General features: G+C 43.5%; 1 protein-coding gene across 3 annotated transcripts in view; it reads right to left on the bottom strand.

Annotated features, from left to right (window-relative positions):
• The window catches only part of Afg3l2 (AFG3 like matrix AAA peptidase subunit 2), a 38681-nt gene extending 33656 nt beyond the window's left edge, over positions 1-5025 (bottom strand). The window contains exons 1-2 of one of the 3 annotated variants that reach the window (XM_090353431.1): positions 4865-5025; positions 422-521 (exon numbers count right to left, since the gene is read on the bottom strand). In XM_090353431.1, coding sequence (XP_090209557.1) covers positions 422-521; positions 4865-4981 — 217 coding nt within the window. In that variant the 5' untranslated portion in view covers positions 4982-5025. Of the gene's footprint in view, positions 1-421; positions 522-3858; positions 3932-4441; positions 4497-4864 lie in introns of those variants that run through there. The other 2 variants (XM_090353433.1, XM_090353432.1) reach the window with 2 other exon arrangements.
• Positions 5026-25160: the final 20135 nt, after the last annotated feature.

Below are 25160 nucleotides of genomic sequence, written 5' to 3' on the forward strand. Positions count from 1 at the left end.
TCCTTCTAAGCCAATTTCATCATGTATAAAAACATTCCATATATATATATATATATGTATGTATATATATTTAATTTTTCCAGTTCTGGGGCTTGAACTGAGGGCCTGAATACTGTCCTTGGGCTTTCTCAAGGCTAGAGCTCTACCACTTGAGCCACAATACCACTTTTTCTATGTATGTGGTACCAAGGAATCGAACCCAGGTCTTTGTGCATGCTAGATAAGCACTTACCACTAGGCCAAACTCCTGGCCCTCCATATATGCTCATAAAGCAGTTGGATGTCAGGGAGTAGAAACAGGGGAGACACAAGTTTAAGAGTCATCCTGAAGCTAAACCATGCAAACTTCGCAAACAAGTGTAGGGGATATATCTCTTTAACAAGAGCACAGGACATTATGATCACAACCCTAAGCACTAACCTTTGGGCGGTCGAGAACAGAACCTTTTATAAGCAGCAATTACATCTGTCAGGAGAGAATTTCTGCTACTTGTTGCTTGAGAGGTAGCATATCGATAAAGCTGCAACAGGACAAAAATACAAGCATGAGGATGACATAAAAAGAAAAAAGAAAAAAGCACTTTATTTCCTAATATCACAAAGTGAACAAAATGATTCTCTGTTCCACAGAGGGTTAACAACACAAGGTAACTCCTTTCAGAAGGGACCAAGGTCAAATGGCATTATGCCACACATTCTAGTGACAGAACCTGGAGATACAGTATTATCCCGAAGATACAAATACTTCAGAGTCAGGCAGAATTTAGAACCACATCCATGTTACAATTACCCAACAGCACACTCACTTTAGCACTGTGTGCCTAAGTTTCAGAATTCAAAAGACTGACTGACAGGCCGGGCGCGGTGGCTCACTCCTGTAACCCTAGCTACTTAGGTGGCTGAGATCTGAGTACACAAGGACCTGAGACTCTTATTTCCAATTAACCCCTAGAAAATGGGGAGTGGGGCTTGGCTCAAGGGTAGGGGGGTAGCCTAGAGCTGAAGAGCTCAGGGACAATGGCCAGGCCTAGGGGTAGGGTGGTAGCCTTGAGCTGAAGAGTTCAGGGACAGCACCAAGGATGAGTTCAAGCCCCATGACCTACCCCCCCCCAAAAGATTAACCAACAGGAAAAGCTGCTGTTTCATGCTGACTCATTTTTACAATCTATAATACTACTTCAAGGTGTTTATCTGAAAGTACAGACTAGTGCTACTTGCAAACATACTACCTTTATCAACTTAATGATAAAGTTAAGGCTAAACTTCATAGATATATAAATATCCTAGCAACAAGTGCTACACCTATGATAGGTTTGTCATCCTGGTGAGCAACATGGTCATACAAGCCTCATTAAAACACATCTCTCTGCTTTATAGAACAAACATTGCCACAAAAGTGTTTGGGGGCAGGGGTGTAGTTTAGTGGCATGCCTGAGGCCTGGGGTTTGATCTCAGTACTAGAAAAAGAAAGTATTACAAAGCTGGGAGGCTGGAAGTATATCTTAGGTAGAGTATTTATCTAGCAAACCCAAGGGCCTGAATTCAAACCTTAGTAATACCAAAAGAACAGCCCCTTGTAGCCAGGTATGGTGGGTTAGTCAGGCTTGCAATCCCAGCTACTCACTAAGTGGAGATTGATGCTTAAGACCAGCCTGCACAAGAAGTTATAAAGAAGTTATAAAAGAAAAAAAAAAAAGGAAGGAAGGAAAACTCAACAAAAAAGCCAGGCATGGTGGCATGTGCCTATTCTCTTAGCTATGAAGGAGGCGTAAGTAGGAAGATCAGAGTCCAAGATGCTCCAGCAAAATGCACAGGTATTTTACTTGGAATAAATGAAAAAGCAAGATGGGCTGAAGAGTGACTACCTACTAAGCAAAAGCTAATCTTAGTACTTCTAAAAAGGAAAGAATGTATCCAAAATGGCTAAAGTTTTTTTTTTTGTGTTTTGTTTTTCCCAAAGCCCCCATTAAAGGTACAGACTAAAAGGTCACTCAAGCTAGGTAAGTCAACAAGGGAATCAGAAAAATCCCTAAACCCAATGCTCCCTTCCCCAAAGAAATGGAGACTTGGCCCAAGTGGTTGAGACAAGTGAGAGCACAATGCCATAAGTTCAAAGCCCAGTATCTGGGCACACACATGGTACACAAGTCCCCACCTCTACAAAACTCAGAAGCACAAAGGAGTCCTGAGAACAAATGTTACAATAACAATAGCAATTAGAACATATTAACCCCTCAATTTCTACAGGAATTGGATCTAGGAGCCCCAGGTATCAAATATGTAAACACTCAACTACATGATATAAAATGAACCTACACATTTCCTCCAGAATACATCATCTCTATTATTCATTATATCTAATACAATGTAAATGTTAGGTATAGTTATACTATATGTACATTCCAGGGGAAAACTGCAATATGTTCAGCACAGATGAGGTTTTTTTCAAATATCTGCCCTAAGAGTACCCACAGATACAGAGCCAGCTATAAAGAGACAAGGAGTAGCATAGAGGTAATTCAAATCCTTCTTTACAAGACCAGAGTTAGGTGCATATATGGTGTACAAAACTTTTTGTTACCTTAAAATACCCTTCTTTGGGCTCTTATTTTTAAGTCGAGTTGCCCTGGAATACTGTTATTAACAATAATCCTGTGACAGCATTTTAATGGAGGTTGCTATCTACAAAAAAAAAAGAAGTCGGGGGCCGGGAGTTTGGCCTAGTGGTAGAGTGCTTGCCTAGCATGCATGAAGACCCGGGTTCAATTCCTCGGTACCCCACATACATAGCAAAAAGCTGGAAGTGGTGTTGAGGCTCAAGTGGTAGAGCTCTAGCCTTGAGAAAGTCCAAGGATAGTGCTCAAGCCCTGAGCCCAAGCCCAGGACTGGCAAAAAAAAAAAAAAAAAAAAGAAGTCATCAATGAACCTTTCTAATCTGCCTATATAGTCCAAGTCCCGGATGTCTACATTCAAAGAATACTGAGATATCAATTCACAACATTCAAGTTTATAGCACCTCATCTAGAGGACTAACATTTGTACTTGACAATACAGGAACTTCTCAGTTGCTTAATCACCAGTCTTAGTTTTTAGGCATCGTACCAGAGAACTGGTATCTCAATACATCCAAACCATTTCCCAGGGACCTCAACTGTGAGGGCAAAACTTCTGACTGACCCTTACCAGTCATACATGAACCTAAGAGCAACGTGTTCTATTAGATTCCTTCTCTGGCAGTATGTTGTTAATGACCCTGCCCAGTACCAGGGAGTACCTGTCACAGAGCAGTCTTCAACCAACCAGCTGTAGCTGCCAGCACCAAGGACTTCCTGGTATCTCTGCATTGGGGATTTACAGGGACAATAGTCATTTGAAAGGTATGACTTTTACATGAGGTTCCTGTAAATTCTCATGCAGAATCTTGTCTGCCTAGTGTATGTCCGAGTTCAATATCCATTAATTGGAAAAGGAAAGAGACCAAAGGGAAGATGAAAAAAATGCATTCAATGAAGGAAACTGAGAAAAGTCTGTTGCAGAAAATGTAAGAAAGACAGGTGTAGGAAGAGACTGAAAGAGTACATGAAAGACTGACAAGAGAGCTTGAAAGTAAAAAAAAAATCTCAAGTGCAGGTACCTTCAACCTTCCTTATGCATGGATTCTAAATCCTCAGACTCCAACAATGACAATACACAGGAAAAATCTGTTTCTAGCAAACTACTTTTTTTTTTTTGCCATTATTCCCTAAATACTGTCACAACTACTTTACAGAGATTGTTTAAAATATATGGCATAGTGGTACAAGCCTATAGTCCCAGAACTTGGGAAGCTAAGAGAGGACATCACCAGTTGAGGCCTACCTGGGCTACATCGTGAGACCCTGACTCAAAAAATAAAAACATCAGGTCTAGTGGGTCACACATGTAATCCCAGGTACTCAGGAAGCAGAGATGGAGATGGAATTCAAGGCCACCTGTGTAAAAAGATTGGTAAGATAGTGTAAGTAGGAGGAGCCGGGTCCCACCAGCAAAAAGGGCTAGTGTGTGAACTCAGAAAGTTCAACATCCCAGGCATGTGGTCCTGAATTGAAATTCCAAGACTATCCCCTCCCACCTCCAAAAGAAAAAACAACAACAACAAACTAATGGAAGTGCAGATTATACACGAATACTCCCAGCATCCCCCCCTTTGGTGTTCAAAGGGGGTCTTGAAACCAATCCCCTGAGGATACTGAGACCACCGTACTATTACAGTGGGCTGAGCTAACTTTCTTCGGGGCATCTGACCCTGGATCCAGCCAGGGTCCCAATGTCAGATCCCAGGGCCTCAAGTACCAAGCATGCTACGCACCTCTGGGCAAGACCAGCAAAGGGCTGGCCTCTAGCTGACAGTGTAAAACTGTGCCGGAAATAGCTGACACCAAAGAAACAGTGCATGGATTACCCGAGACATATAGATCACTGCCTCGGCCAGCAAACGCGCCATCGGGGGCGGGGGTGGGGGGGAACAGACCCCAGCGTGGCCCCACATCGAGCAGTTACTACCGCCGGTGCAGGCCTCCCCACAGGACATACTGATAGCTACACATGCCCGTCTGCGAGCATCAGCAATGGCCCCACTCAACCGAACTTCCCCCGGCGTCCAGTCGGTGACCTTTCAGGTGTCGGCGGAGGCGCGAGAGCCGCCGCACGTCCCAACCTGGCCCGCGCGCACGAGCGCGCCCTCGCCCCAGCTCGTCCCTCAAGGGCCGGCCGGCCACCCAGGCCGCGCGGCGGGCGCGCCAGGGGCCGGTGACCTTGACGCCCGCTCCCCAAGCCGGAAGCGGGTCCCAGGCCGGGGCCGGGGCGCTCGGCGCCGGGAACTCACCGTCCGGAGGCACTGCCGCCCGCTGGGGCCCACGCCGGGGCCGGGCACGAGGAGCGGCGGGAGGCCGCGGGGCCAGCAGCCGCCCCGGCCCCACAGCAGCAGGCAGCGGTGCGCCATGGCCGCCGGCGCGGCCTACTTTGCTCGCGCGCCGCCGGCAGGCGCGGCTGCGGGGCGGGGTGGGGGGGGCGGGGACCGGCAGTCCCGGAAAGCTGGTTCGGTACGGTAACAACGACGCGCCAGCAGCGCAGGGAGCCCCGGCTCACCGGCGAGCCCACGCTCCCCACGCGTGCGTCTCCTCCCATGGGGGCGTGGCCCCAGCGTGATGACGTCGACGACGTCCCCTCTCAGAGGCCGGCCACGCCAGCTGAAGGGGCGGGGCAAAAGAGCGCCGCGGGCAGAGCTGGAGGCGGGACCAACGCAGGGTCTTGATAGGGCGGGGCCTGAGTGGGTGTGGGCGGGGCCTAAGACTTGACGCCAAAGGCCGGCCTATCCCTGCTGTCTTTCACCTTTGAGCATTCACCTGCTCACTTTGATGCTGGCTCTGCAAAACACAGCAGGATTTTTTTTGTTGTTTGTTTTGAGGCAGGGTCTCTCTGTACATCCAAGGCTGTGTGGACTAAGCTAATCTCAGACTCATGACTCATAACCCTCCTGCCTCAGCCTCCCAAGTACTGGGACTACAGAATGAACCACCACAGAAGACTCCAAAACACATCAAGTTCTAGCAGGAAAGGCAAAGAATCACAAAGTGGTAAACTAAATGCAATGATATGCGTTGGGAGTATGACCTCTATTCAGGCCAGTAAGAGACATGATTCAAGAAAAAGGAGATAGAATGAGGCCTTTCAGATTATGGAAACCACAGTTTTTTTTTTTCCAACACTTGAACTCAGGAGTCCCTGATGCATTCACTCAAAGGCTGGCACCCTACTAAGCCATTTAGCATGCAGGATTACTGCCCAACTGAAAAGAAAAAGGACTTAGAATCCCAGCTAACCATTCATTCTCTCTGTATGTATGAGATAATAGTAGTATCTGATACTATGGATAAAGAGGAATGGGGAAAAGCAAAGTTGGAGAAGGGTGAAAAGGTGGCATAGCCTAGCTTAGGCAGAAAGTTAGCAAGACCTCAACAAATAAGCCAGATGTAATAGCTCACCACTAAAACCCCAGCTAAGTGGGAGGCACAGGTAGGAAGATGGCTGGTGCCAGCCAGGCAAAAATACAAGATGCTGTCTGAAAGATAAACTGGGAAAAAAAAGGGGGGGGGCTGTGTGTATGTACCTGACTCAAGTAGTAGGGAGTCTGTCAAGCAAAAATAAGACCCTGAGTTCAAACTCCAGTATTGAAAAAGACGGGGTGGGGAAGACCATCAGAAATGTCTTCATATGTACATACATGCATATATGTAAAAAAGTGAAAGACACCATTAAAATGCTAGTAAGAATCAGATGCTGGTGGCTCATGCCTGTAATTCTGGCTATTCAGGAGGCTGAGATCGCTGTTTGAAACTGGTCTGGGCAGAAAAGTCTGTGAGACTTCCATCTCCAATTAACCACTAAAAAGTTGGAAGTATGGGCCAGGAGTGTGGCCTAGTGGTAGAGTGCTTGCCTAGCATGAACAAAGGCCGGATTCTGTTCCTTGGCACCACATACATAGAAAAAAGCTGGAAGTTGTGCTCTGGCTCAAGTTGTCGAGCTCTAGCCTTGAGAAAAGTCCAAGGACAGTGCTCAGGCACTGAGTTCAAGCCCCACAACAAGCAAAAAAAAAAAAGAAAAAGAAAAATGTGGGAAGTAGAGCTGTGGCTCAAGTTGTAGAGCCTAGACTTAAGCAAAAGAACTCAGGTACAGGGCCTAAGCTCTGGATTCAATCTCTAGGTGCAGCATACACAGAGACAAAAAAGAAAAATCACTAGTGTATACAAGACTTGAATATTATAATCAACCCAATTATTTTAAGACCTTGTTATATCTGTGTCAGTCATAAGGCTTGAACTCAGGGTCTGGGCGCTGTCCCTGAGCCTTTTTGCTCAAGGCTATCACTCTTTAAGCCAGAGCTCCAATTCCAGTTTTTGGTGGTTAGTAGGATACAAGAGTCTCACATGGGCCAAGATCATGGCCTAGTGGTAGAGTGCCTGACTAGCAAGCACAAAGCCCTAGGTTTGATTCATCAGTATCACTTACATACACAGAAAAAGCTGGAAGTGGTACTGTGACTCAAGTGGTAGAACACTAGCCTAGAGAAAGCCCACGGAGAGTGCCCATGCCCTGAGTTCAAGCCCTAGGACTGGCAAAAAATAAAAAGAGTCCCATAGTATTTCCTGCATGGGGAGGTTTGGAGTCATGATTCTCAGATCTCAGCCACCTGAGTAACTAAGGTTACAGGCATAAGCCAACTGTGCCCGACTATTTTAAGATTTTTTTTTTTTTGCCAGTTGGGATTGGACTCAGTGCCTGAGCACTGTCCTTGGACTTTCTCAAGGCTAGTGATCTACCATTTGAGCCTCAGCACCACTTCTGGTTTTTTTCTATGTATGTGGTACCGAGGAATTGAACCTGGGTATTCGTGCATGCTAGGCAAGCACTCTACCACTAGGCCAAACTCCCAGCCCCTATTTTAAGATTTTTAAAATAGAAAATCCTAGGATAAAATTTTTTCATTCGGTGTGAGAAGTAATGTACCTACTACCTAACGAATGTAATTGTAACCCCTCCATACAGTATCTTGACAATTAAAATTTAAAAAAATAATAAATACAAAAAAATTTTCATAAAAAAGCATGAAACTTTTAAATGGAAAGTGAGCCAGCCTTGTTGTAGGCCACACCTGTAATCCCAGTACTCAGGAGGTAGAGGCAAGAGGATTGTGAGTTCAAAGCCACTCTGGGCTGCATAATGCCACCAGATATAAATAGTAAAATCCTTTTAGTTTCTCTTTCTCTCTCCTTGAAGTGACAGATGCTGTATCTTCCTGTGTGAGTCCATATGACTTCATATGTATTTGCAAGTATATAAAGGTCTTTTTACATGATTATTTTCATATATCTTGATTGATTTTTTTTCTTAGCACATAGTCCTGTATATTAATAATATACTGGCATGCTAGTTGAGCCACTACTTCGTTTCCAGCATTTTAGTGGCTAATTGGAGATAGGAATTTCATAGGCTTTCTACTTAGGGTTGGCTTTGAACCACAATTCTGAGACCTCAGCCTTCTGAGTAGCTAAGATTATAGCCTTTAATTATCTATGCTAGCTAACTTCACTGTAATCTTTCACAAAAGTTTAAGTGTTCTAATCAAGAATCTTTTAAATAGCTTCCCATTTAGTCCCATTCCAGCTGACACAATGAACAAACATCTTTAGTGTATATGTGTATGTGTCACCTAGAATTATCATTCATGGGTGATTTCCTGGCAGAACAATTTTGTGGTAAACATTAAACAATTTACCAAGCTTGTGGGAATTGTGATGCATCCTTTCATCCAGTAGGTGGTAGGAGAGACTGACAAATCTCTAAACACACCAGCACATCCTGAATTTCGAAGTTTTTAAATGTGTTGGCAAGGTTGGCTGGATATAGGTATTTAATTAAATGATTTTACTGTTACTATGTGTAGTTTATCTGTAAGGATCCTAATGCTGTGTTTCTATATGGTCTGCTTACAGTTTGTACTATTTTTTCTGGTTTATGTGCAAAGTCAAAGATGTGAAAGATTAACTGATAAAGAAAAGAGAACAAATTATGACTGACAACATGATGTTAACAATGTATGAGTGACAATAACAGAACATTAAAAATATTCCTTATCACCATTTTACTTGATGATTATTTTACTTTATTTTTGAACTGGTACTGCAGCCTAAGCTCAAGGGCAGGGAGCTGTTCTTTTTTGTTGTTTTGTTTTTGTTTTTTTTTTTAGCATTTTTTCTTTTAGTATTTTTATGGTTATTATAAAGGTGATATGCAGAGGGTTTACAATTACATGTCAAGTAAACAATGCATGTCCTTCCCTCCATCTCTCCCAGTTTTCCCCTTTTGCCCCCATCCACAAACTGTATAGTTCATTTTCAACACAGTGTCTAGTAAGTACCATTGCTGCTTTTTTCACCTTGTCCTTTCATTTCTGTGCCCCAACTTACCCTCCCAACGACGATAAACATAAAAGCAAGACCAAAAGGAAACAAAAACAGTAACAAAGGGAAAAAAAACCCTGTTTCCATTTCCTACAGTTTCCTACCGGAAACCCCTACTGTTTCCAGTTCCTACATTTTCAATAAATATTATTTTATATGATCAAATGTACATAGGCGTTGTACCTTTGTGTTCCACCTCCAAGAGTAGTCTCCTTTAGTCTCACTATGTGTAAATGCCTGGAGTCCTCTATATTTTTAACATGTCCCCATCAATTTTTTCTGTTGTTTTTGTTGTTGCTCATGAGGCTTGAACTCTGGGCCTAGAAGCTGTCCCTGAGCTCTTCAGCTCAAGGCTATTGGCTCTACTGGGACAGTGGTCCCGGTGTATTTTAGATTTAGCTCTGCATATGCTAGAAAACATGTGCCATTTGTGTCTCTGAGCCTGGCTTACTTCACTTAACATGATTTGTTCTGGGTCCATTCATTTACCTGCACACGGCATACTATTATTCTTTCTAATCGCTGTGTAAAATTCCATGTGTACAGGTACCACGTTTGGGATCCACTCATCTATTGTAGGGCATCTGGGTATTTGCATAACTTGGCTAGTGTGAGTAGGGCAGCAGTGAGCAAGCATGTGCAAGTGTCATTATGATATGCTGGCTCGTGATGTTCTTGATAGATGCCCAGGAGTGCTATGGCTGGGAGGTTGGGAAGGTGTACGTTTAGTCGTTTGAGGAACCTCCAGATTGGGTGAGATGGAATCTCAGAGTTGTTTCCATGTGCATTTCCTTTACAACCTCTCTGAGCTTTTGAACTCAAGGCTGATACTCTACCTCTTGAGTCACAGCTCCACTTCAGCTTTTTGGTGATGAATTGGAGATGAGTCTCACAAATTTTCCTACCTGGGCTGGCTTCAAATCTCAATCCTCAGATCTCAGCCTCCTGAGTAGTTAGGACTACAGGCAGGAGCTACAGGTGTTTGGAACAAACCATGTTGGAGTTTACTGTTGTTAATGACAGAGACACAGTGTAGAAAGGTAGTTTCCAAGCTAGAAGTGGTTTGTAATGTTTCTAGTAGAAACTTATGTCTGTGGCTACAATGCTACAATTAAAGTGCCTGGGAGGAGAAATAAGGAGCAGTGTAAGGTGTGTATTGTCCATACTGACTTCATTGAATTCTCATTGAGGACCAGGAGTGTGGCCAGTGGTAGAGTGCTTGCCTGGTGTGCACGAAGACCCAGGTTTGATTCCTCAGCACCACATACACAGAAAAAGCCAGAAGTGGTGCTGTGGCTCAAGTGGTAGAGTGCTGAGTTCAAGCCCCAGGAATGACAAGAAAGAAAGAAAGAAAGAAAGAAGAAAACAACAACAAAAACAAAACAAAGAATTCTTTTTTTCATATATTTTTTATTGTAATTAATATAAGGGTTACATTATATTCACCAGATAGAAGGTGCATTACTTCACAAACATTGATACCCTTTCTCATGTCTTGGTCCCCATTTCCCTCCCCCCATCTCCACCCCTCATCTTGTTTTCCCCCCTTCCCTATCCTATTTCAAATAACCAAATACGCATTTATCCAATATATCAGATAACAAAGTGAAATACTGTAACAATATGAGATAACCAAAGGTCAGCAAAAGAGATGAGAGATAACATAGTACATTAAGGACAACAATCACTCATTATATGGCTTTTGTTTTTATATCCTAGAGGTCCTTTCATTTAGTGTCACACTGTATGTATCTAGGATTTGCTCTATTGTAAATCTCTGCTAGGAGAGCCCAAGGTTTCTATTGATTATGACAAATGAGGGAAACCATTGCAAAACAAAAAATTCTTATTGAACTGAGCTGTACTATAATAGGTCTGATGAGGCTCATACTCGTAAAAGAGAAGACGCAGTAACCCTTTACAAGCTAAGCATCAGGCCCTGCACAGACAGTCTGACTCCCTCTTCCATCCCCAAGAAGCCCAGATCTTCCAGGTCAAGAAGAGAAAAATAGTGCAGGATGAGATTAGGAATTGCTGGTCACCTGTATTGTCTGGGGGAATGAGTCCTTGTGTTATCATTGAGATGCCTCATAAAGAAATAGAAACAAGGGCCAGGAGTTTGGCCTAGTGGTAGAGTGCTTGCCTAGCGTGCATGAACGGGTTTGAGTCCCAGTTCCATGTACATAGAAGTGGTGCCATGGCTCCAGTGGTAGAGCTCTAGCCTTGAGAAAGCCCCAGGCCAGTGCTCAGACCCTGAGTTCAAGTGCTAGCCCCTGAGTTCAAGCCCCAGGACTGGCAAAAAAAAAAATAGCTCACTTTTAAATTCTATTTACTCTATCTATTGACTCATTAGAGTTCCAGCACAGTATCTTGGCTGCCATTTTACCTTCTCTGAAGTGATTAAGAAAGCCTCAGGTTTGGAATGGGACAACATCTCAGAATGTGGACACTGGATGGTGTCTTTTGTCAGTATGGTAAAAAGTACAAGTCCAGTGAAACTGAAAACTTTTAAGAAGATATCTATGGAAGACAGACATAACGTTCACATGCATACAAAATACTGGGCTCTGGGGCGGGGAGTTTGGCCTAATGGTTAAAGTGCTTGCCTAGCATGCACAAAAACCCGGGTTCGATTCCTTGGTACCACATATATAAAAAAAAAGCCGGAAGTGGTGCTGAAGCTCAAGTGGTAGAGCTCTAGCCTTGAGAAAGTCCAAGGACAGTGCTCAGGCCCTGAGCTCAAGCCCAGGACTGGCTCTGCTGCAGGAAGAAAATTATGTAAACATTTCAGAAAAGGAGGAGGACAGTTGTCACGAGTGTGCAACGGCGGCATCGACACCACTGAAGGACACCAAAAAACTACCAGGAAAACACCAAAGCTGCTAACAAAGCCAACAAGCTGGCTTTCACAAGACTCGCACTCTACAAGTTGAGCCATAGAACCACTCCCAGCTTTTTCTGTGTACATAGTACCAAGGAATCGAACCCAGGGCTTTATGCATGCTAGGCAAGTATTCTACGACTACTTGGCCACACTACCAGCCTTGTCACTTTGATTTTAAAACCATTTCAAATTGACATGAAAAAAAAATTAACTTTCTGAATTAACTGTTAAACAGCAGGACTTGTTTATAAAAGATGATTCCATTCACAAGGCTACTGAATAGAGAAGCCTGACACACTTTTTTTTGTTTTGTTTTTGGTTGTCCTGGGGCTTGAACTCTGGGCCTAGGAGCTGTCCTTGAGCTCTTCAGCTCAAGGATATCACCCTACCCCTTGAGCACAGCCCCACTTCCCATTTTTCTAGAGATTAATTAGAGGTAAGAATCTCATGGTCTTTATTGCCTAGGCTGGCTTTGAACTGTAATCCTTAGATCTCAACCTCCTGAGCAGGTAGGATTACAGGCGTGAGCCACCATGCCCAGTGCCTGCCACAATTTATGCCATGGCAATTATGTGTTTTTGTTTGGGATCCAGTGTTACTATGTTTATCTTGAAAACCAGGAATTTTATCATTGGAGTTTGGACTAGTCATGTACTACCTTACGAAGAATACCATACTTTAAACCTACCTGGCTTTCAAGATTCTCAGAATTCCTATCTTCTTGACTAGTGTAATCTACCTGCTAAAAATAAAATTTAAACTTGTTTACAAAGAGTTATTTCGTAAAAGGTCACTAAGCTATCAGAAGTGCTGTAACAAGGGCTAATAAAACTTGAAGATTTACAAATGGTGAAATTTCATGTGTTTGTGAGCTAGTTTATTTACCTTGCAACAACATTTTTTTTTTTTGCCATTCCTGGGCTTGAACTCAAGGCCTGGGCACTGTCCTTGGGTTTTCTCAAGGCTAGAGCTCTACCACTTGAGCCACAGCACCGCTTTCTGGTTTTTTTCTATGTATGTGGTACCGAGGAATTGAACCCGGGTCTTCGTGCATGCTAGGCAAGCACTCTACCACTAGGCCAATTGCCCGACCTGCAATAACATTCTTTAATCAGTATGGCTTTGGATGAACCTGATGTTTAAACTGCTCTAAATAGGAAGGGAACCAAAGAAAATAAAAATCAGTGCTTGGGCTCCTTTTGGGGCTTTGGCAGATAGGTGCTTTATAATAATATATATTTTTACCCAAAACTTGGTAAAAACTTGAGAAAGTTTTCAAACTATTTATAGGAAAATGTCACTTTATCACGCTAAGACATTCTCAAGAACTTTCTTTGGCTAAAATTTTAGATTTGCAAAACTGTTAAGAACCATTTTAAATACTTGTGTTATAATACAAAAACTGTATTGAAGTGAGAAAAGCTTAACACTTGACCTATTTTTCTTTTTCTTTTTTTTTGCCAGTCCTGGGGTTTGAACTCAGAACCTGGGCACTGTCCTTGAGCTTTCTCAAGACCTAGTGCTCTACCATTTGAGCCACAGCACCACTTCTGGCTTTTTCTGTGTATGTGGCACCAAGGAATTGAACCCAGGGCTTCATGCGTGCTAGGCAAGCACTCTAACATTAGGCCACACTCCCAGGCCCTTAACCTATTTTTCTTAAGGCAGTAAAATATCCCACAGAAATTTATTATTTAAACCTATTGTACAAACATTAGGTACTTCTTCATACATGTTCTAGATTAAGCATTTCTAAAGAAATGTTAGCTATATGAACTAATTAGAAAAAATAATGTGTTATACTAGAATACTAGTTTGTTACTAGACATGTGAATCTGCTTACCCTTTTAAAAAATTGTAAATTGGGCCGGGAGTTTGGCTTAGTGGTAGAGTGCTTGCCTAGCATGTACTAAGACCCGATTCCTTGGTACCCCACGTACATAGCAAAAAGCCGGAAGTGGTGCTGAAGCTCAAGTGGTAGAGTGCTAGCCTTGAGAAAGTCCAAGGACAGTGCTCAAGCCCTGAGCTCAAGCCCAGGACTGGCAAAAAAAAAAAAAAAAAAAGTAAATTTACTGGGGGGAAATGGGGACCATGGCATGAGAAAGGGTATCAATGTTTGTGAAGTAATGCACCTGATGAATATAATGAAACCCTTTTATTAATTACAATAAAAATATATGGAAAAATTGTAAATTTATTGTTATGGTATGAAGTCTTCTGTACAGTTTTTGTCGTTGTTGTTGTTTCTAGTCCTGGGGCTTGAACTCATGGCCTGAGCACTGTCTTTGAGCTTTCTCAAGTCTAGAGCTCTCCCACTTGATCCACAGCACCACCAGTGCATGCTAGGCAAGCACTCTACCACTAGGCCAAACTCCTGGCTAGTTTTTGTTTTTAAACTAAATGTTTCATTATTTTGTATATTAAAAAAACACCACTGTGTACATATGTACATAGGTATTATATATTAATGTTAAGAATTCTCATTGAAGTTGTGAAGAGAACACCTACCATAGAAAATAAAGGGTCCCATTGACACAGTCTATTTGACATAGCTATTTGAAGTCAAGATAGATGTTTTTGGATTCCAGTAATATTTTTTGTGGTGTGGGGATTTGAACTCAGAGCAGGGGCCTAACTCATACAAGGTAAGTGTGAAAATGTTGACCACATCCTTCGCTTTTCGGTGTGCTCTGTAAGTAGGATCTCAGCCACCAAGCCAGGGCCTTCAATGTGTGCTCTGATAGTATATATCAGGTCTACCTGTCTTTAAAGATAAAGCCTTATCCTAAGTGCCAGTGATTGTATATAGAGATTCCCTTCTTGAATACCTGTTTGTTAAATTCGTCATTTGAAATATGATGTAAAAATCAATGTTAATAAATTCTTTAATTAAAAAAAGATAAAGCCTTATCAATGATGGGTCAATAACATCAAACCAGAATTACATTAGTCCTGGATAATCAATGAAGCAGATATCTGTGGAAAGTGGACAAGAAGCAACTCCTAAACACTTCAAAACTTCTCATTGCTTAAGAAACTGATTTTTCTCCCCAAGTTAAAAAGCTGGTATGGAGTAGACCGCTGCCAGTATTTCTAGCTACTCAAGAGGCTGACATCTGAGGATCAAGGTTCAAAGCCAGCCCAGGCAAAATACTTTTTTAAAATTTTTTAAAATTTTTTATTTTTTTAAAGAATTTATTAATGTTGATTTTTACATCCTATTTTAAATGACAAGTTTAACATACAAGTGTTCACGGAGGGAATCTCTATTTACAATTACTGGGACTTAGTATTTAGAACTTAATCACAATTAGGCTAAGAGTTTGTATGTCATAGAAACATATTAATTTATGAAATAAAACATTATGTCTATAGAGTCATAGGTTTTTATGTCTATATAGTTAGGTTTGTATTTCCATTACCATGTCCATAGCTTTGGGTATGCAGTTACTGAGTCCTTGCTCTTGTACTCTTTGGATTTAATGGCCACATATTAAGGATACCATGCGCCTTTTGATCCTTAGGTCCAGCAACAAACAATAAATGAATCCGATTAAGTAAACTGCAGTAGGACTACTGGTGGAAAGAAAAGTTGTGAATTTACCCACAACTCCCATGGGCTATCTGAAGCTGCCACAGGTAGAGTGCCAGGTTTATGACTTACTTCCAGGAACTCATTCCTGACTCACTGAGCTTGCTGTCTATGGGAATCGGGTGGGACAGGGTGGGGACCAGGCTAGATTCTGGGACACAGCCACAGATAAGCTCATTAGGCTCTGCCCTGTCCTCACAGACTTTTTTTTCTGTTGTTGTTCCCAACTTTGGACCGCTTTCTGATTGCCTGGACTGTCCATTTAAAACATATCTAAGTCCCAACCCAGAGATGTGCATTCTGACGGCTGGGGATAGGCTTGGAAATCTGCATAAATTGGCGGGGCTGGGAGGGGCAGAACAGAAACCTTCATTTATTTTATTTATTTGTTTGTTTAAAATTTTGTCCATGGGGGCAGGGACAAAAAATTGCCCGTGGTGAGGCTTGAACTCAGGGCCTGGGCTCTGTTGCTGAGATTTTTTTTTTTTTTTTTTGCCAGTCCTGGCTTTGAATTCAGGGCCTGAGTACTGTCCTTGGGCTTTCTCAAGGCTAGAGCTCTACCAGTTGAGCCTCAGCACCACTTCCAGCTTTTTTCTATGTATGTGGTACTGAGGAATCGAATCTGGGTCTTCGTGCATGCCAGGCAATCACTCTACCACTAGGCCAAAATCCTGGCCTGTCGATGAGATCTTTTGTTAGCACTCTACCACTTTGAGTCTCAGCTCCACTTCTGGTTTTCTGATGGGTAATTGGACATAAGAGCCTCACAGACTTTCATATCCCAGCTGGCTTCAAACCACCCTCCTCACAACTCAGCCTCCTGAGTAGCTAGGATGACAAATGTGAGCCACCAGTGCCTGGCTCTTATGTTTGGATAGTAGGATTTGAATGCAGGACTTTCCAGTTACCAGGTAGATAACCACTTAAGCTATGTTCCCTGTTAGGAAAATGAAGGAGAAAGGAAGGAAACAGGCTAGACTCCATCTTCCACAGGCGAGGAATATTTATTGAGGTAGAGAAGAGAGGGACACAGTGTCCTGTGGGCTGAGAGACTTGCATGTCTGAGCTGAGACAGGAACTGGGTTTTATGAGGTCTGAGTAAGAAGGCAAAAGTTAATGAAAAAGCCACTTTGTCAAGGGAGGTGGGGAGATTTTCAGGCCCACGATGGAATGTTTACATCCAGGCTTAGATAGATTGCCTTGCTGTCGTCAGGCAGTTTACACTTATCTTTGGTGACTTGCCTGGGAAAACAGGATGGGAGTCAATCCTTCATATTCCATATTTAGATACATAGAAAGAATGGGCCTAGAGTGGAACTCAAGTCCTTCATATAGACTCTTCGAATACATAGAAAGAATGGGCTGAGAGGGGAGAAACATGGAGTTATGAGAACAAAGCAGATTCTCATCATTCCCAGCCTTCATTTTTGCTTTCTTTATGTTTTAGACAGGGTCTCAGGTTTTTTTCTCATGGCTGCCTTGGACTTCAGCCCTCCTACATAGCTGAGATGACAGACAACCTACCCCTTGTTGTTAGAGATTTAGTTTTAGTACTGCTTTCCCCATTGCAAACGCCAGAGCAGCTGGAGTTTAGAGTAAGCACCACACAGGAGGGGAGCCAGAGCTTTCCTGGGGCATGGCCCATTTATCCAGGCCTTCAACCTTCTATCACATGACCTCCTATAGGATGGAGAAGGGAAATAAGTAAAACCATCTTCCAGAGACAAGCCACAAAGGACTGGATGGTCCTCTGAGTGGGTGGGAGAAGTGTGTGGTTCCATGATCTCACAGTGAGCCTGCTGATAAATCTGCGTAAGGAGGACGATGCCTAGAAGATGTCTCAGGTATTTGAGGAGGAGCCCTCCCCCCAACCTCACAAAGGTGTGAATTTGAAGCTGGGTGAAGATCTGAGGGGAGAGGAGGCATGTGGGATGTGGGAACCCTAGAATGCTGGGAGAGTTGTGACAGGCTACAGTAGATTTGATGATGTGCTTGAAGCATAAGTGATACCAAAGAAAATTGGCTGAGTATTGTTTTTCTCTTTCTTTATTATGTGCCTAAACGACACAGGATTATTATGAGGGTCTGGTCTTTGGCAGTAATTCTTTTTGTTTTCTTCTCAGTCCTGGGGCTTGAACTCAGGGCCTGAAAACTGTCCTTGGGCTTTCCCAAACATAGTACTGTACCCTGGAGCCACAGCACCACGTCAGGCTTTTTCTGTGTATGTGGTACCAAGGAATCGAACCAAGGGCTTTGTGCATTCTAGGCAGGTACTCTACCACTAGGCTATGCTTCTGACCCTATTTTTTTGCATTAATTCTTGTCAGAGTCCCTATGTGTACTTACCTTAGGGAGAAAATTCCTGGATGGTTTACTGAAACTGCTCAAGTGCTTCTTGACTTTCTGGTCTTCTATCCCTTGGAATGTGCTCTTTTGTCTATTTTCCTGTAACCTCCTTAAGTTTGCCCTGGGCTATTTCGAACCTATCATAGTAAAGGCTAGAGAAAGAAGAATATCTTAATCATGCCTGTGGGTTAAATGCATTCCTGACCACATGGTGGTAACTGGAACATTGTTTAATAAACAATATTCTGAAATATCACTGCATGGGTATGTTTTCATCCACTGCTCCATAATTAGCTGGTCAAGGCTGCTAAGTGGTATTATAGAGGGCTCCCAGGCAAAGTTAGGCCTCTAATCCTAGCTACTCAGGAGGCTGAGATGTATCTAAATAAATAAAAAAGGGAGACTAAGGCTATCTCCCCTAGAGATGAATTAGCCAAAGTTTTATTTACTCTCTATATTTTTTAGATTGTGACCTGCATGGTTTGACATTGGTTGAAAGACATATCTATCTATCTACCTATCTCTTTATTTTTGCCAGTCCTAGGGCTTGAACTCAGGGCCTGATCATTGTCCTTGAGCTTTCTCAAGGATAGTGCTCTACCATTTGAGCCACAGCACCATTTTGGCCTTTTGCTGTATATGTGGTACCCAGGGCTTCATGTGCTAGGTGAGTACTCTGCCACTAGGCCACACCCCCAGCCCTGAAAGGCCTTCACAGACCATAAACCCAAGGTCTTCCTGAAAGACCCCCAGCTCCCGGAAAGGACTGTTATTATTTGGGGAAGAGGGTTTGCTTGTTGTTAGGGTCCAGTCCCCCAATATTAGTGTCCGTGATCAAAGGAACGAGTCTGACACAAAAGCACCTACTATCAAGAATCATACTGACCAGTCAGGGCCTTCTCTAAGATGTGAGTGAGAGAGCGACCCCATCTAATCTCACAAGCCATGTGGTTGGGCTGGCCGTATACAGGTGGCCAATGGAATTCAACATAGTTGATTGATGGCTGGGGCAACTACTGACACCTTTGCTGCTTGACCAGACCTATCATCTCAGTGGGCTTCTGGTGCACAGATCTGACAACAAAGGAAAGGGAGGGATTTTCCTGGCAGGCCAAGGTGGGTAGGGTGGGGAGGAATTCTGGTAACTCCACCTGGTTTAACTGCTCTTATAATCTGAGTGGTTATCAGGGATTTTACAGCCCCCGCCTTAAGTACTCCATTGTCATGACGGGAAATGCTTATAGGGGATGGATTTGGGGGGAAGTCAAGAAAGGGGTCCCTTCACTTGATTCATTTTCCTATACAGATCACACTGGCTCTCTACATGAAGCCATTAAGCCATAAAAACTAGTTCAACCTTCCGCCACCAATGGATAAGATGATCTTGAGAAAGTATAAATCAATGCACTACTCTAGAACATTTCCAGCAACAAAAATGGCACTGGGCAGGGTGGGGAGGAGGGAGCATGGCCTAGTGGTAGAGGGCTTGTCTAGCATCCACAAAGTCGCAGGTTTGATTTCTCAGAACCACATACACAAAAAAAGCCAGAAGTGGTGCTGTGGCTCAAGTGGTAGAACACTAACTTTGAGGAAAAAAAAGCCCAAGTACAGTGCTCTGGCCCTGAGTTCAAGCCCCAAGGACTGGCAGAGAAAAGAAAAAAGGCTGGCCCTGGGTATGACCTACTGACAACTGACACAACTGAATGAGGAAGCAGAGCAAGTGTCAGGGAAACTGGGTGCTTGCTGCACGTGGGATAATGGTTTTGAGCTTATCTAGCCATTCTATCTAACAACTCTACTCAGGCAGCTTTCACACTTGGGTTATGTTTCCTTACATTTTTGCCAGAGGGCCAGACTCAGGAAGTATATTGGGATCATATGCTAGGCCCACTTAGTTTTCAAATACTAACAGGGCCCAGATAGTGAACTCCCTACTACCAACTGGATAAAGGGGTCGTGGAGGGTCCTTACATACTGGAACTGGCTGGTGAAAACTGCCTGAACCACAACAGTTTTGGGTTCTCCTCTCCATGGTTTTGTTTCTCTGCTACAGCAGATGATAGCTGTCCTCAGATTCTATCACAAAAGCATTTACGGGAAAGAACTTTACTCAGGAGTTGTTAACACACACAATTCTGATGAAGATAGATGCATTAGAACCAAGCCATTGAATGACTCTGAAGATGCCAGCACACTCCTAGATGACACTGGTTTTAAAAAGAAATGTGTAACTCTTCTACCTTATAATTCCTCCCAACATGATTGAGATCTGGTGAAATAACAAATGCTTTCTTGGATTCCCTCTACCAAGAAAGTGGAAAGATGACATTCCCAGTTGTTAGTCACAACCTTACTCACCAACCAGTTCTTGAGGAACTGCACGCAGTCAGTCTTCATTGACCTAACCCTCAAACTTGGTTCTCTAGACTCAATCTCTGCTTGTGATTATTTGCTTTGGGAATAGTCACTCCTTTTTTCTCATTATTGTCTTTAAGTTGGGGTACAAAGGAGTTGCCATTTAACAAAGCAGTTGATGAATACAATGCATCTTCATCAATGCCAACCTTTTCAACATTCCCACTCATCTCTCCCTCACCCATGTCTTCCATCGCTCTTTTTATATTTAGAACATATTCTATATTTTATTATAGGATACAACTGGATACTTAATTGCATTCTTCTTATTATTTCAGTCTTTCCAGTCTTTCGCGTAATATATGGTGCTGTCTCCTAAATGGAACAGACCTGGATAGAGATGAGCGCATTCTTACCTTCATAAGAGATAACTGTTTTTTGTTTTTTGGGTTTTTTTTTTTTATGTTGGAACCCTAAAGGTCTGTGGGGTTTGTGATTGGCTTCAGGAGATTTGACAGTGTGCTCGAAGTATAAATGATACCAGTGGAAAACCAGATGAATTATTTTTATTATCTTATGTCTAAAAGACACAGGATTATGAATGCCTGACATTTTGCATTTATTCCTGTCAGAGGCCCTATATATACTTACCTGAGTGAGGAAATTCTAAGTGCTTCTTGACTTTTTGTCTTCTAGCCCTTGGAGTATGCTCTTTTGTCTATTTTCCTGCAATCCCCTTAAGTTTGCCCTGGGCTAATTTGAACCTTCAATAGTAGAGGTTAGGGAAAGAAGAATAACTTAACCATATCTGCAGGTTAAACTCATTCCTTGCCTCATGGTGGTGATTGAAATATTATTCAATAAACAATACTCTGTGATATCACTACATGGACATGTTTTCATCTATCACTCCTGAATTTTCTGGTTGGAAACAGCAGTTTTGTGTCTTGAACTCAGGGCTTGGTCCCTGTCCCTAGGTTTATTTTTTCACTCGTTTGGTATTCTATCTCTTGAACTACTTCTCCGCTTCTGGCTTTTTGGTGGTTTATTGGAGATAAGAGTGTCACACACTTAACTGCCTGGGCTGGCTTCAAACTGTAATCTCCAAAGCTCAGCCTCCTCACTAGCTAGGATTAAGCCACTGGTGCCCAACTTGAAATTTGTTTTGTTTTGCTCTACCAGTCCTGAGGCTTGAACTCAGGGCCTGGATGCTATCCCTGAGCCATTTTGTGCTCAGGGGTAGCACTCTTCCACTTAATCCACAGCTCCACTCGTGGCTTTTTCTGAAAAATTTATTGGTTAATTGGAGAGAAGAGTATCACAGACTTTCCTGTTCAGCTGGCTTTGAACCATGATCCTGAGATCTCAGCCTCCTGAGTAGCTAGGATTAAAGGGGTGATGACCAACAGATGGAATGCAGAAATTCCAGAAGCAAGGTCCCTAGGGAAGAAAAGAACATAGAGGAGAATGGGGTTGCCATTGAGTTGGGGGGCATGGAAGGGAGCTTTGGCCTGCAGCCCTATACATGGGCTGTACCACAACATTCCCAAACATACTTTACCTGTCTCCATTGAGGAGTTTTGGTCTTTGGGAACCCTAGATTTATCAGTTTTACACCTGACGGAGGGTTGTCACAGGAAATGATAAATGTGCCTGGTGGTATAAATGAAGGTTCATGCTCAGAGATACCTTCTAGACCCCTAGATTGCCTTGAGCCTTCTAAACACACACTTCATAAAGAACCTGGAACCTCTCATGGACTCTCCTCTCAGGAGGGTCACAATGTGTATGTTCCACGGCCAGAACATTTATTTGTGCATTTATTTATTTATGTGACTGTCCTCCTGTACTGAGGCTTGACCTTTACTTGGTCTTTTCATTCAAGATTGGTGCTCTACTACTTGAGTCATACGTCATTGCTGACTTTTTGCTGATTCATTGGGGAGAACAGTGATCCTCAGATGTCAGTCTCCTGAGGAGCTAAGGTTACAAGGCATGAGCCACCAGCCCCTGGCAAGCAAGAATGTTTCTTACGATATTTCTTTGAGTTCCCAGCTAAAGAAATCTCAAGTGAGCTGAGAAGTTCCTATAGAGTAGATGTTTGTGCCTTCCCTTCATCCCATTCCTAGGTTGCAATCCTAATCTCAATAGGAAAGTAGGAAGAGGTGGAGATTTGTGTCCTTGTAGAGGGACACCAGCAGTGCTCTTCTTCCTTCCATCATGTCAGGTGCGTCTAGAGGCCATGAATGCACAAAGGCACCACTAACGAACCACATGGACAGAAAGAACCTAGCATCAAGCCAGGGCAGCGAGTCAAGCACCAGTAGCTCACATTCAGGAGGCTTAGATCTGAGGATCATGGTTCCAAGCTGGCCCTCGGCAGGAGAGTAGGTGAGACTCGTGTCTCTAATTAAACATCAAAAAGCCAGAAGTGGAGGGGTGACTCAAGTGGTAGAGCATTAGTCTTGAGCAAAAAACTAAAGGACAATGCAAAGGCCCTGAGTTCAAGTCCCAGTATTGGAACACTCGCGTGCATGTACACACACACACACACACACACACACACACACAATCATTAAGAAGACAGGAGATGGTGTGTGTTGGGGATTGAGGAAGAGCCAATCAATGGAGGGATGATGGAGCAATTTCAGATGATAATGACAAGAGGGCTCATTTTCCTAAAACCCAGCTGATTACAAATGCCTTCATTCATTGCTCAGGTGCAGGTGAGCGAGTGCTTGTTTCCCACTGGCTTCTCACCTTCTCCACTTCTCCCTCTGTGTTTGGCTCCCTGTGCAGCAAAGATTTTGCCACATCTCTGCACACTAGCGTCACGTGCGGTACACTTGATGTCCAGCTGTCCAGATCTCACTGGAACCAGTTGGATCACAATCCAGGAGATGAATTCCAAGGTGCAGTCATTTAGAATCTCCTCATCTTTTTGTTGTTGGTGGTGGTGTATTGGTCGTGTGGCTTGAACTTTGGGCCTAGGTGCTGTCCCTGAGCTTTTTTTTTTGCTCAGTGTTCTCCCACTTTGAGCCACAGCTCCCCTTCCAATTTCCAGTGGTTAATTGGAAATAAGAGTTTCAAGAACCTTCCTGCCTGGACTGGACTTGAGCAGAAAGCCTCAGGCCCCAGCCTCCTGAATAGCTAAGATTACAGGCCTGAACCACTAGTGCCTGGCTCTTCTGTCTTTTCCATGCAGCCTGATTAGGGATTGCTCTGCTGACTGAAATGTGTTTCTTGTTGCTATGTCTTTCTAATAAGTGCAATCGGCTCAGCATTCAGCACACAGGCCATGTTTACCAGTCATCCACTTATAACTCCAAGGCTACAGGATGTTTAGTTGGGAAATCTTGAAAATGTGGGTTCTTACCTCAGTAGTGCACAAGAGAGAGAAAGAGAAAGAGAGAGAGAGAGAGAGAGAGAGAGAGAGAGAGAGAGAGAGAGAGAGAGAGAGAGAGAGGCAGAGAGACAGAGAGACAGAGAGACAGAGAGACAGAGAGAAAAGGAGGGAGGCAGGGAGAAAGAGAGAGAGAGAGAGAGAGAGAGAGAGAGAGAGAGAGAGAGAGAGAGAGAGAGAGAGAGAGAGAAAGAGAACTGGGGTTGAACTCAAAGCCTCCTACTCTTGCATGGGTTTTTTGCTCAAGGCTGGTGCTCTACCATTTGAGGCACAGCTCTACTTCCAGCTTTTTGCTGAATGATGAGACTTTGCTGGAGATAAGACTTTCCTGCACAAACTGGCTTCAAACCTTGATCCTCAGATCTCAGCCTCCTGAGTAATTAGGATGATAGGCTCTGGGCCTTACCTTAGTTTGTGATGGTGGGGCAGAGCTGTGAAACTTTGGTGTCGGAGACATTCTCCCCCTCCCTGAATTCTTAGCGTAAGAATGTGCCTGCATAGTTCCTTGCCCTAAGATCACTAAACATCCTACCACCTGACCTCCTACCCTGAGCGGTGTCCCAACCCCCTCTTGCCTCTCCTGAAGAGGCATATAAACCCCTGTGTGAAAAATAAAATTCGCAGCTTGATCAGGATGCTTGTCTTGCTTCCTTCTTCGTGTCTCCTGTCCCTTTCATTCCTCCCTCTAGGTTCTTGGCCCTAGTTGATGTCCCGCCGGACGGGACACCTTGGTTCCCAGTTTGCCTATTTTTAAGGTAGTTAGAACATTGCCAACTTTGGAAAATTACTATGAGCTGCTGCAAGCCATGGGTGTTAAAGGTGGGTGTGAGTAGGAGTGGATCAGAGACTTTTCCCGTCTTCTGGCTCTGGTTGAGTAAGTCACAGCGTAACTAGCTCTAAGGCTCACTGGGCACCCATGCCACTCCTGGGGCCAGGCCTAGACAAAGCAGGTGAGGGCACCACCCTCCACCTGGTCTACTGCTAGAGGTTTCCCTATTCTCACATGAGCTTCCTGGACTGTGCTTGTGGCTGAAGCTGCAGATGGCCTGCCTAGAAAGCAGGAGTTCAAACCCCAATGCCACAAAAAGAAGGAAAGAAGAAAGGAAGATAGAAAGATAGATAGAAAAAGGTAAGAGAAAAAGAAGGAAGGAGGGAAGGAAGGAAGTTAAACAGCAAGCAAGCAAGCAATGGAAGTGGTGCTGTGGCTCAAGTGGTAGAGTGCTAGCCTTAAGCTGAATTGCTCAGGGACAATGCCCAGGCCCAGAGTTCAAGCCCCATGACTACCACCACTGACAACAAAGAAATCAAGCACCTCCTGCTTTGCCCTCAGACTTTGTAATGAGGGAAAGAAAGGGGAATTGTTAGGTAAATAGGAATAACACGTGTCCCATCATGGTGCTTCTTGCCTGCATAGTGCCTTGGGCTCCTACTTAAATGCTTCTTTCTATAAGGCTGTGAATTCCAGTCCAAGTGATTATTCCCATGATGCCCTGGGTGCATGCTCAACCAGTGAAAAGAGCCAGAGTAGTACATATGCAAGCCATCCAAGCAACAAGCACACAAAGCCAAGGGGAGTTGCTG

This window comes from Megascapheus bottae, chromosome 19 (genome assembly GCF_031878675.1).
Source record: "Megascapheus bottae isolate mThoBot1 chromosome 19, mThoBot2.hap1, whole genome shotgun sequence".
Lineage (NCBI taxonomy): Eukaryota > Metazoa > Chordata > Mammalia > Rodentia > Geomyidae > Megascapheus > Megascapheus bottae.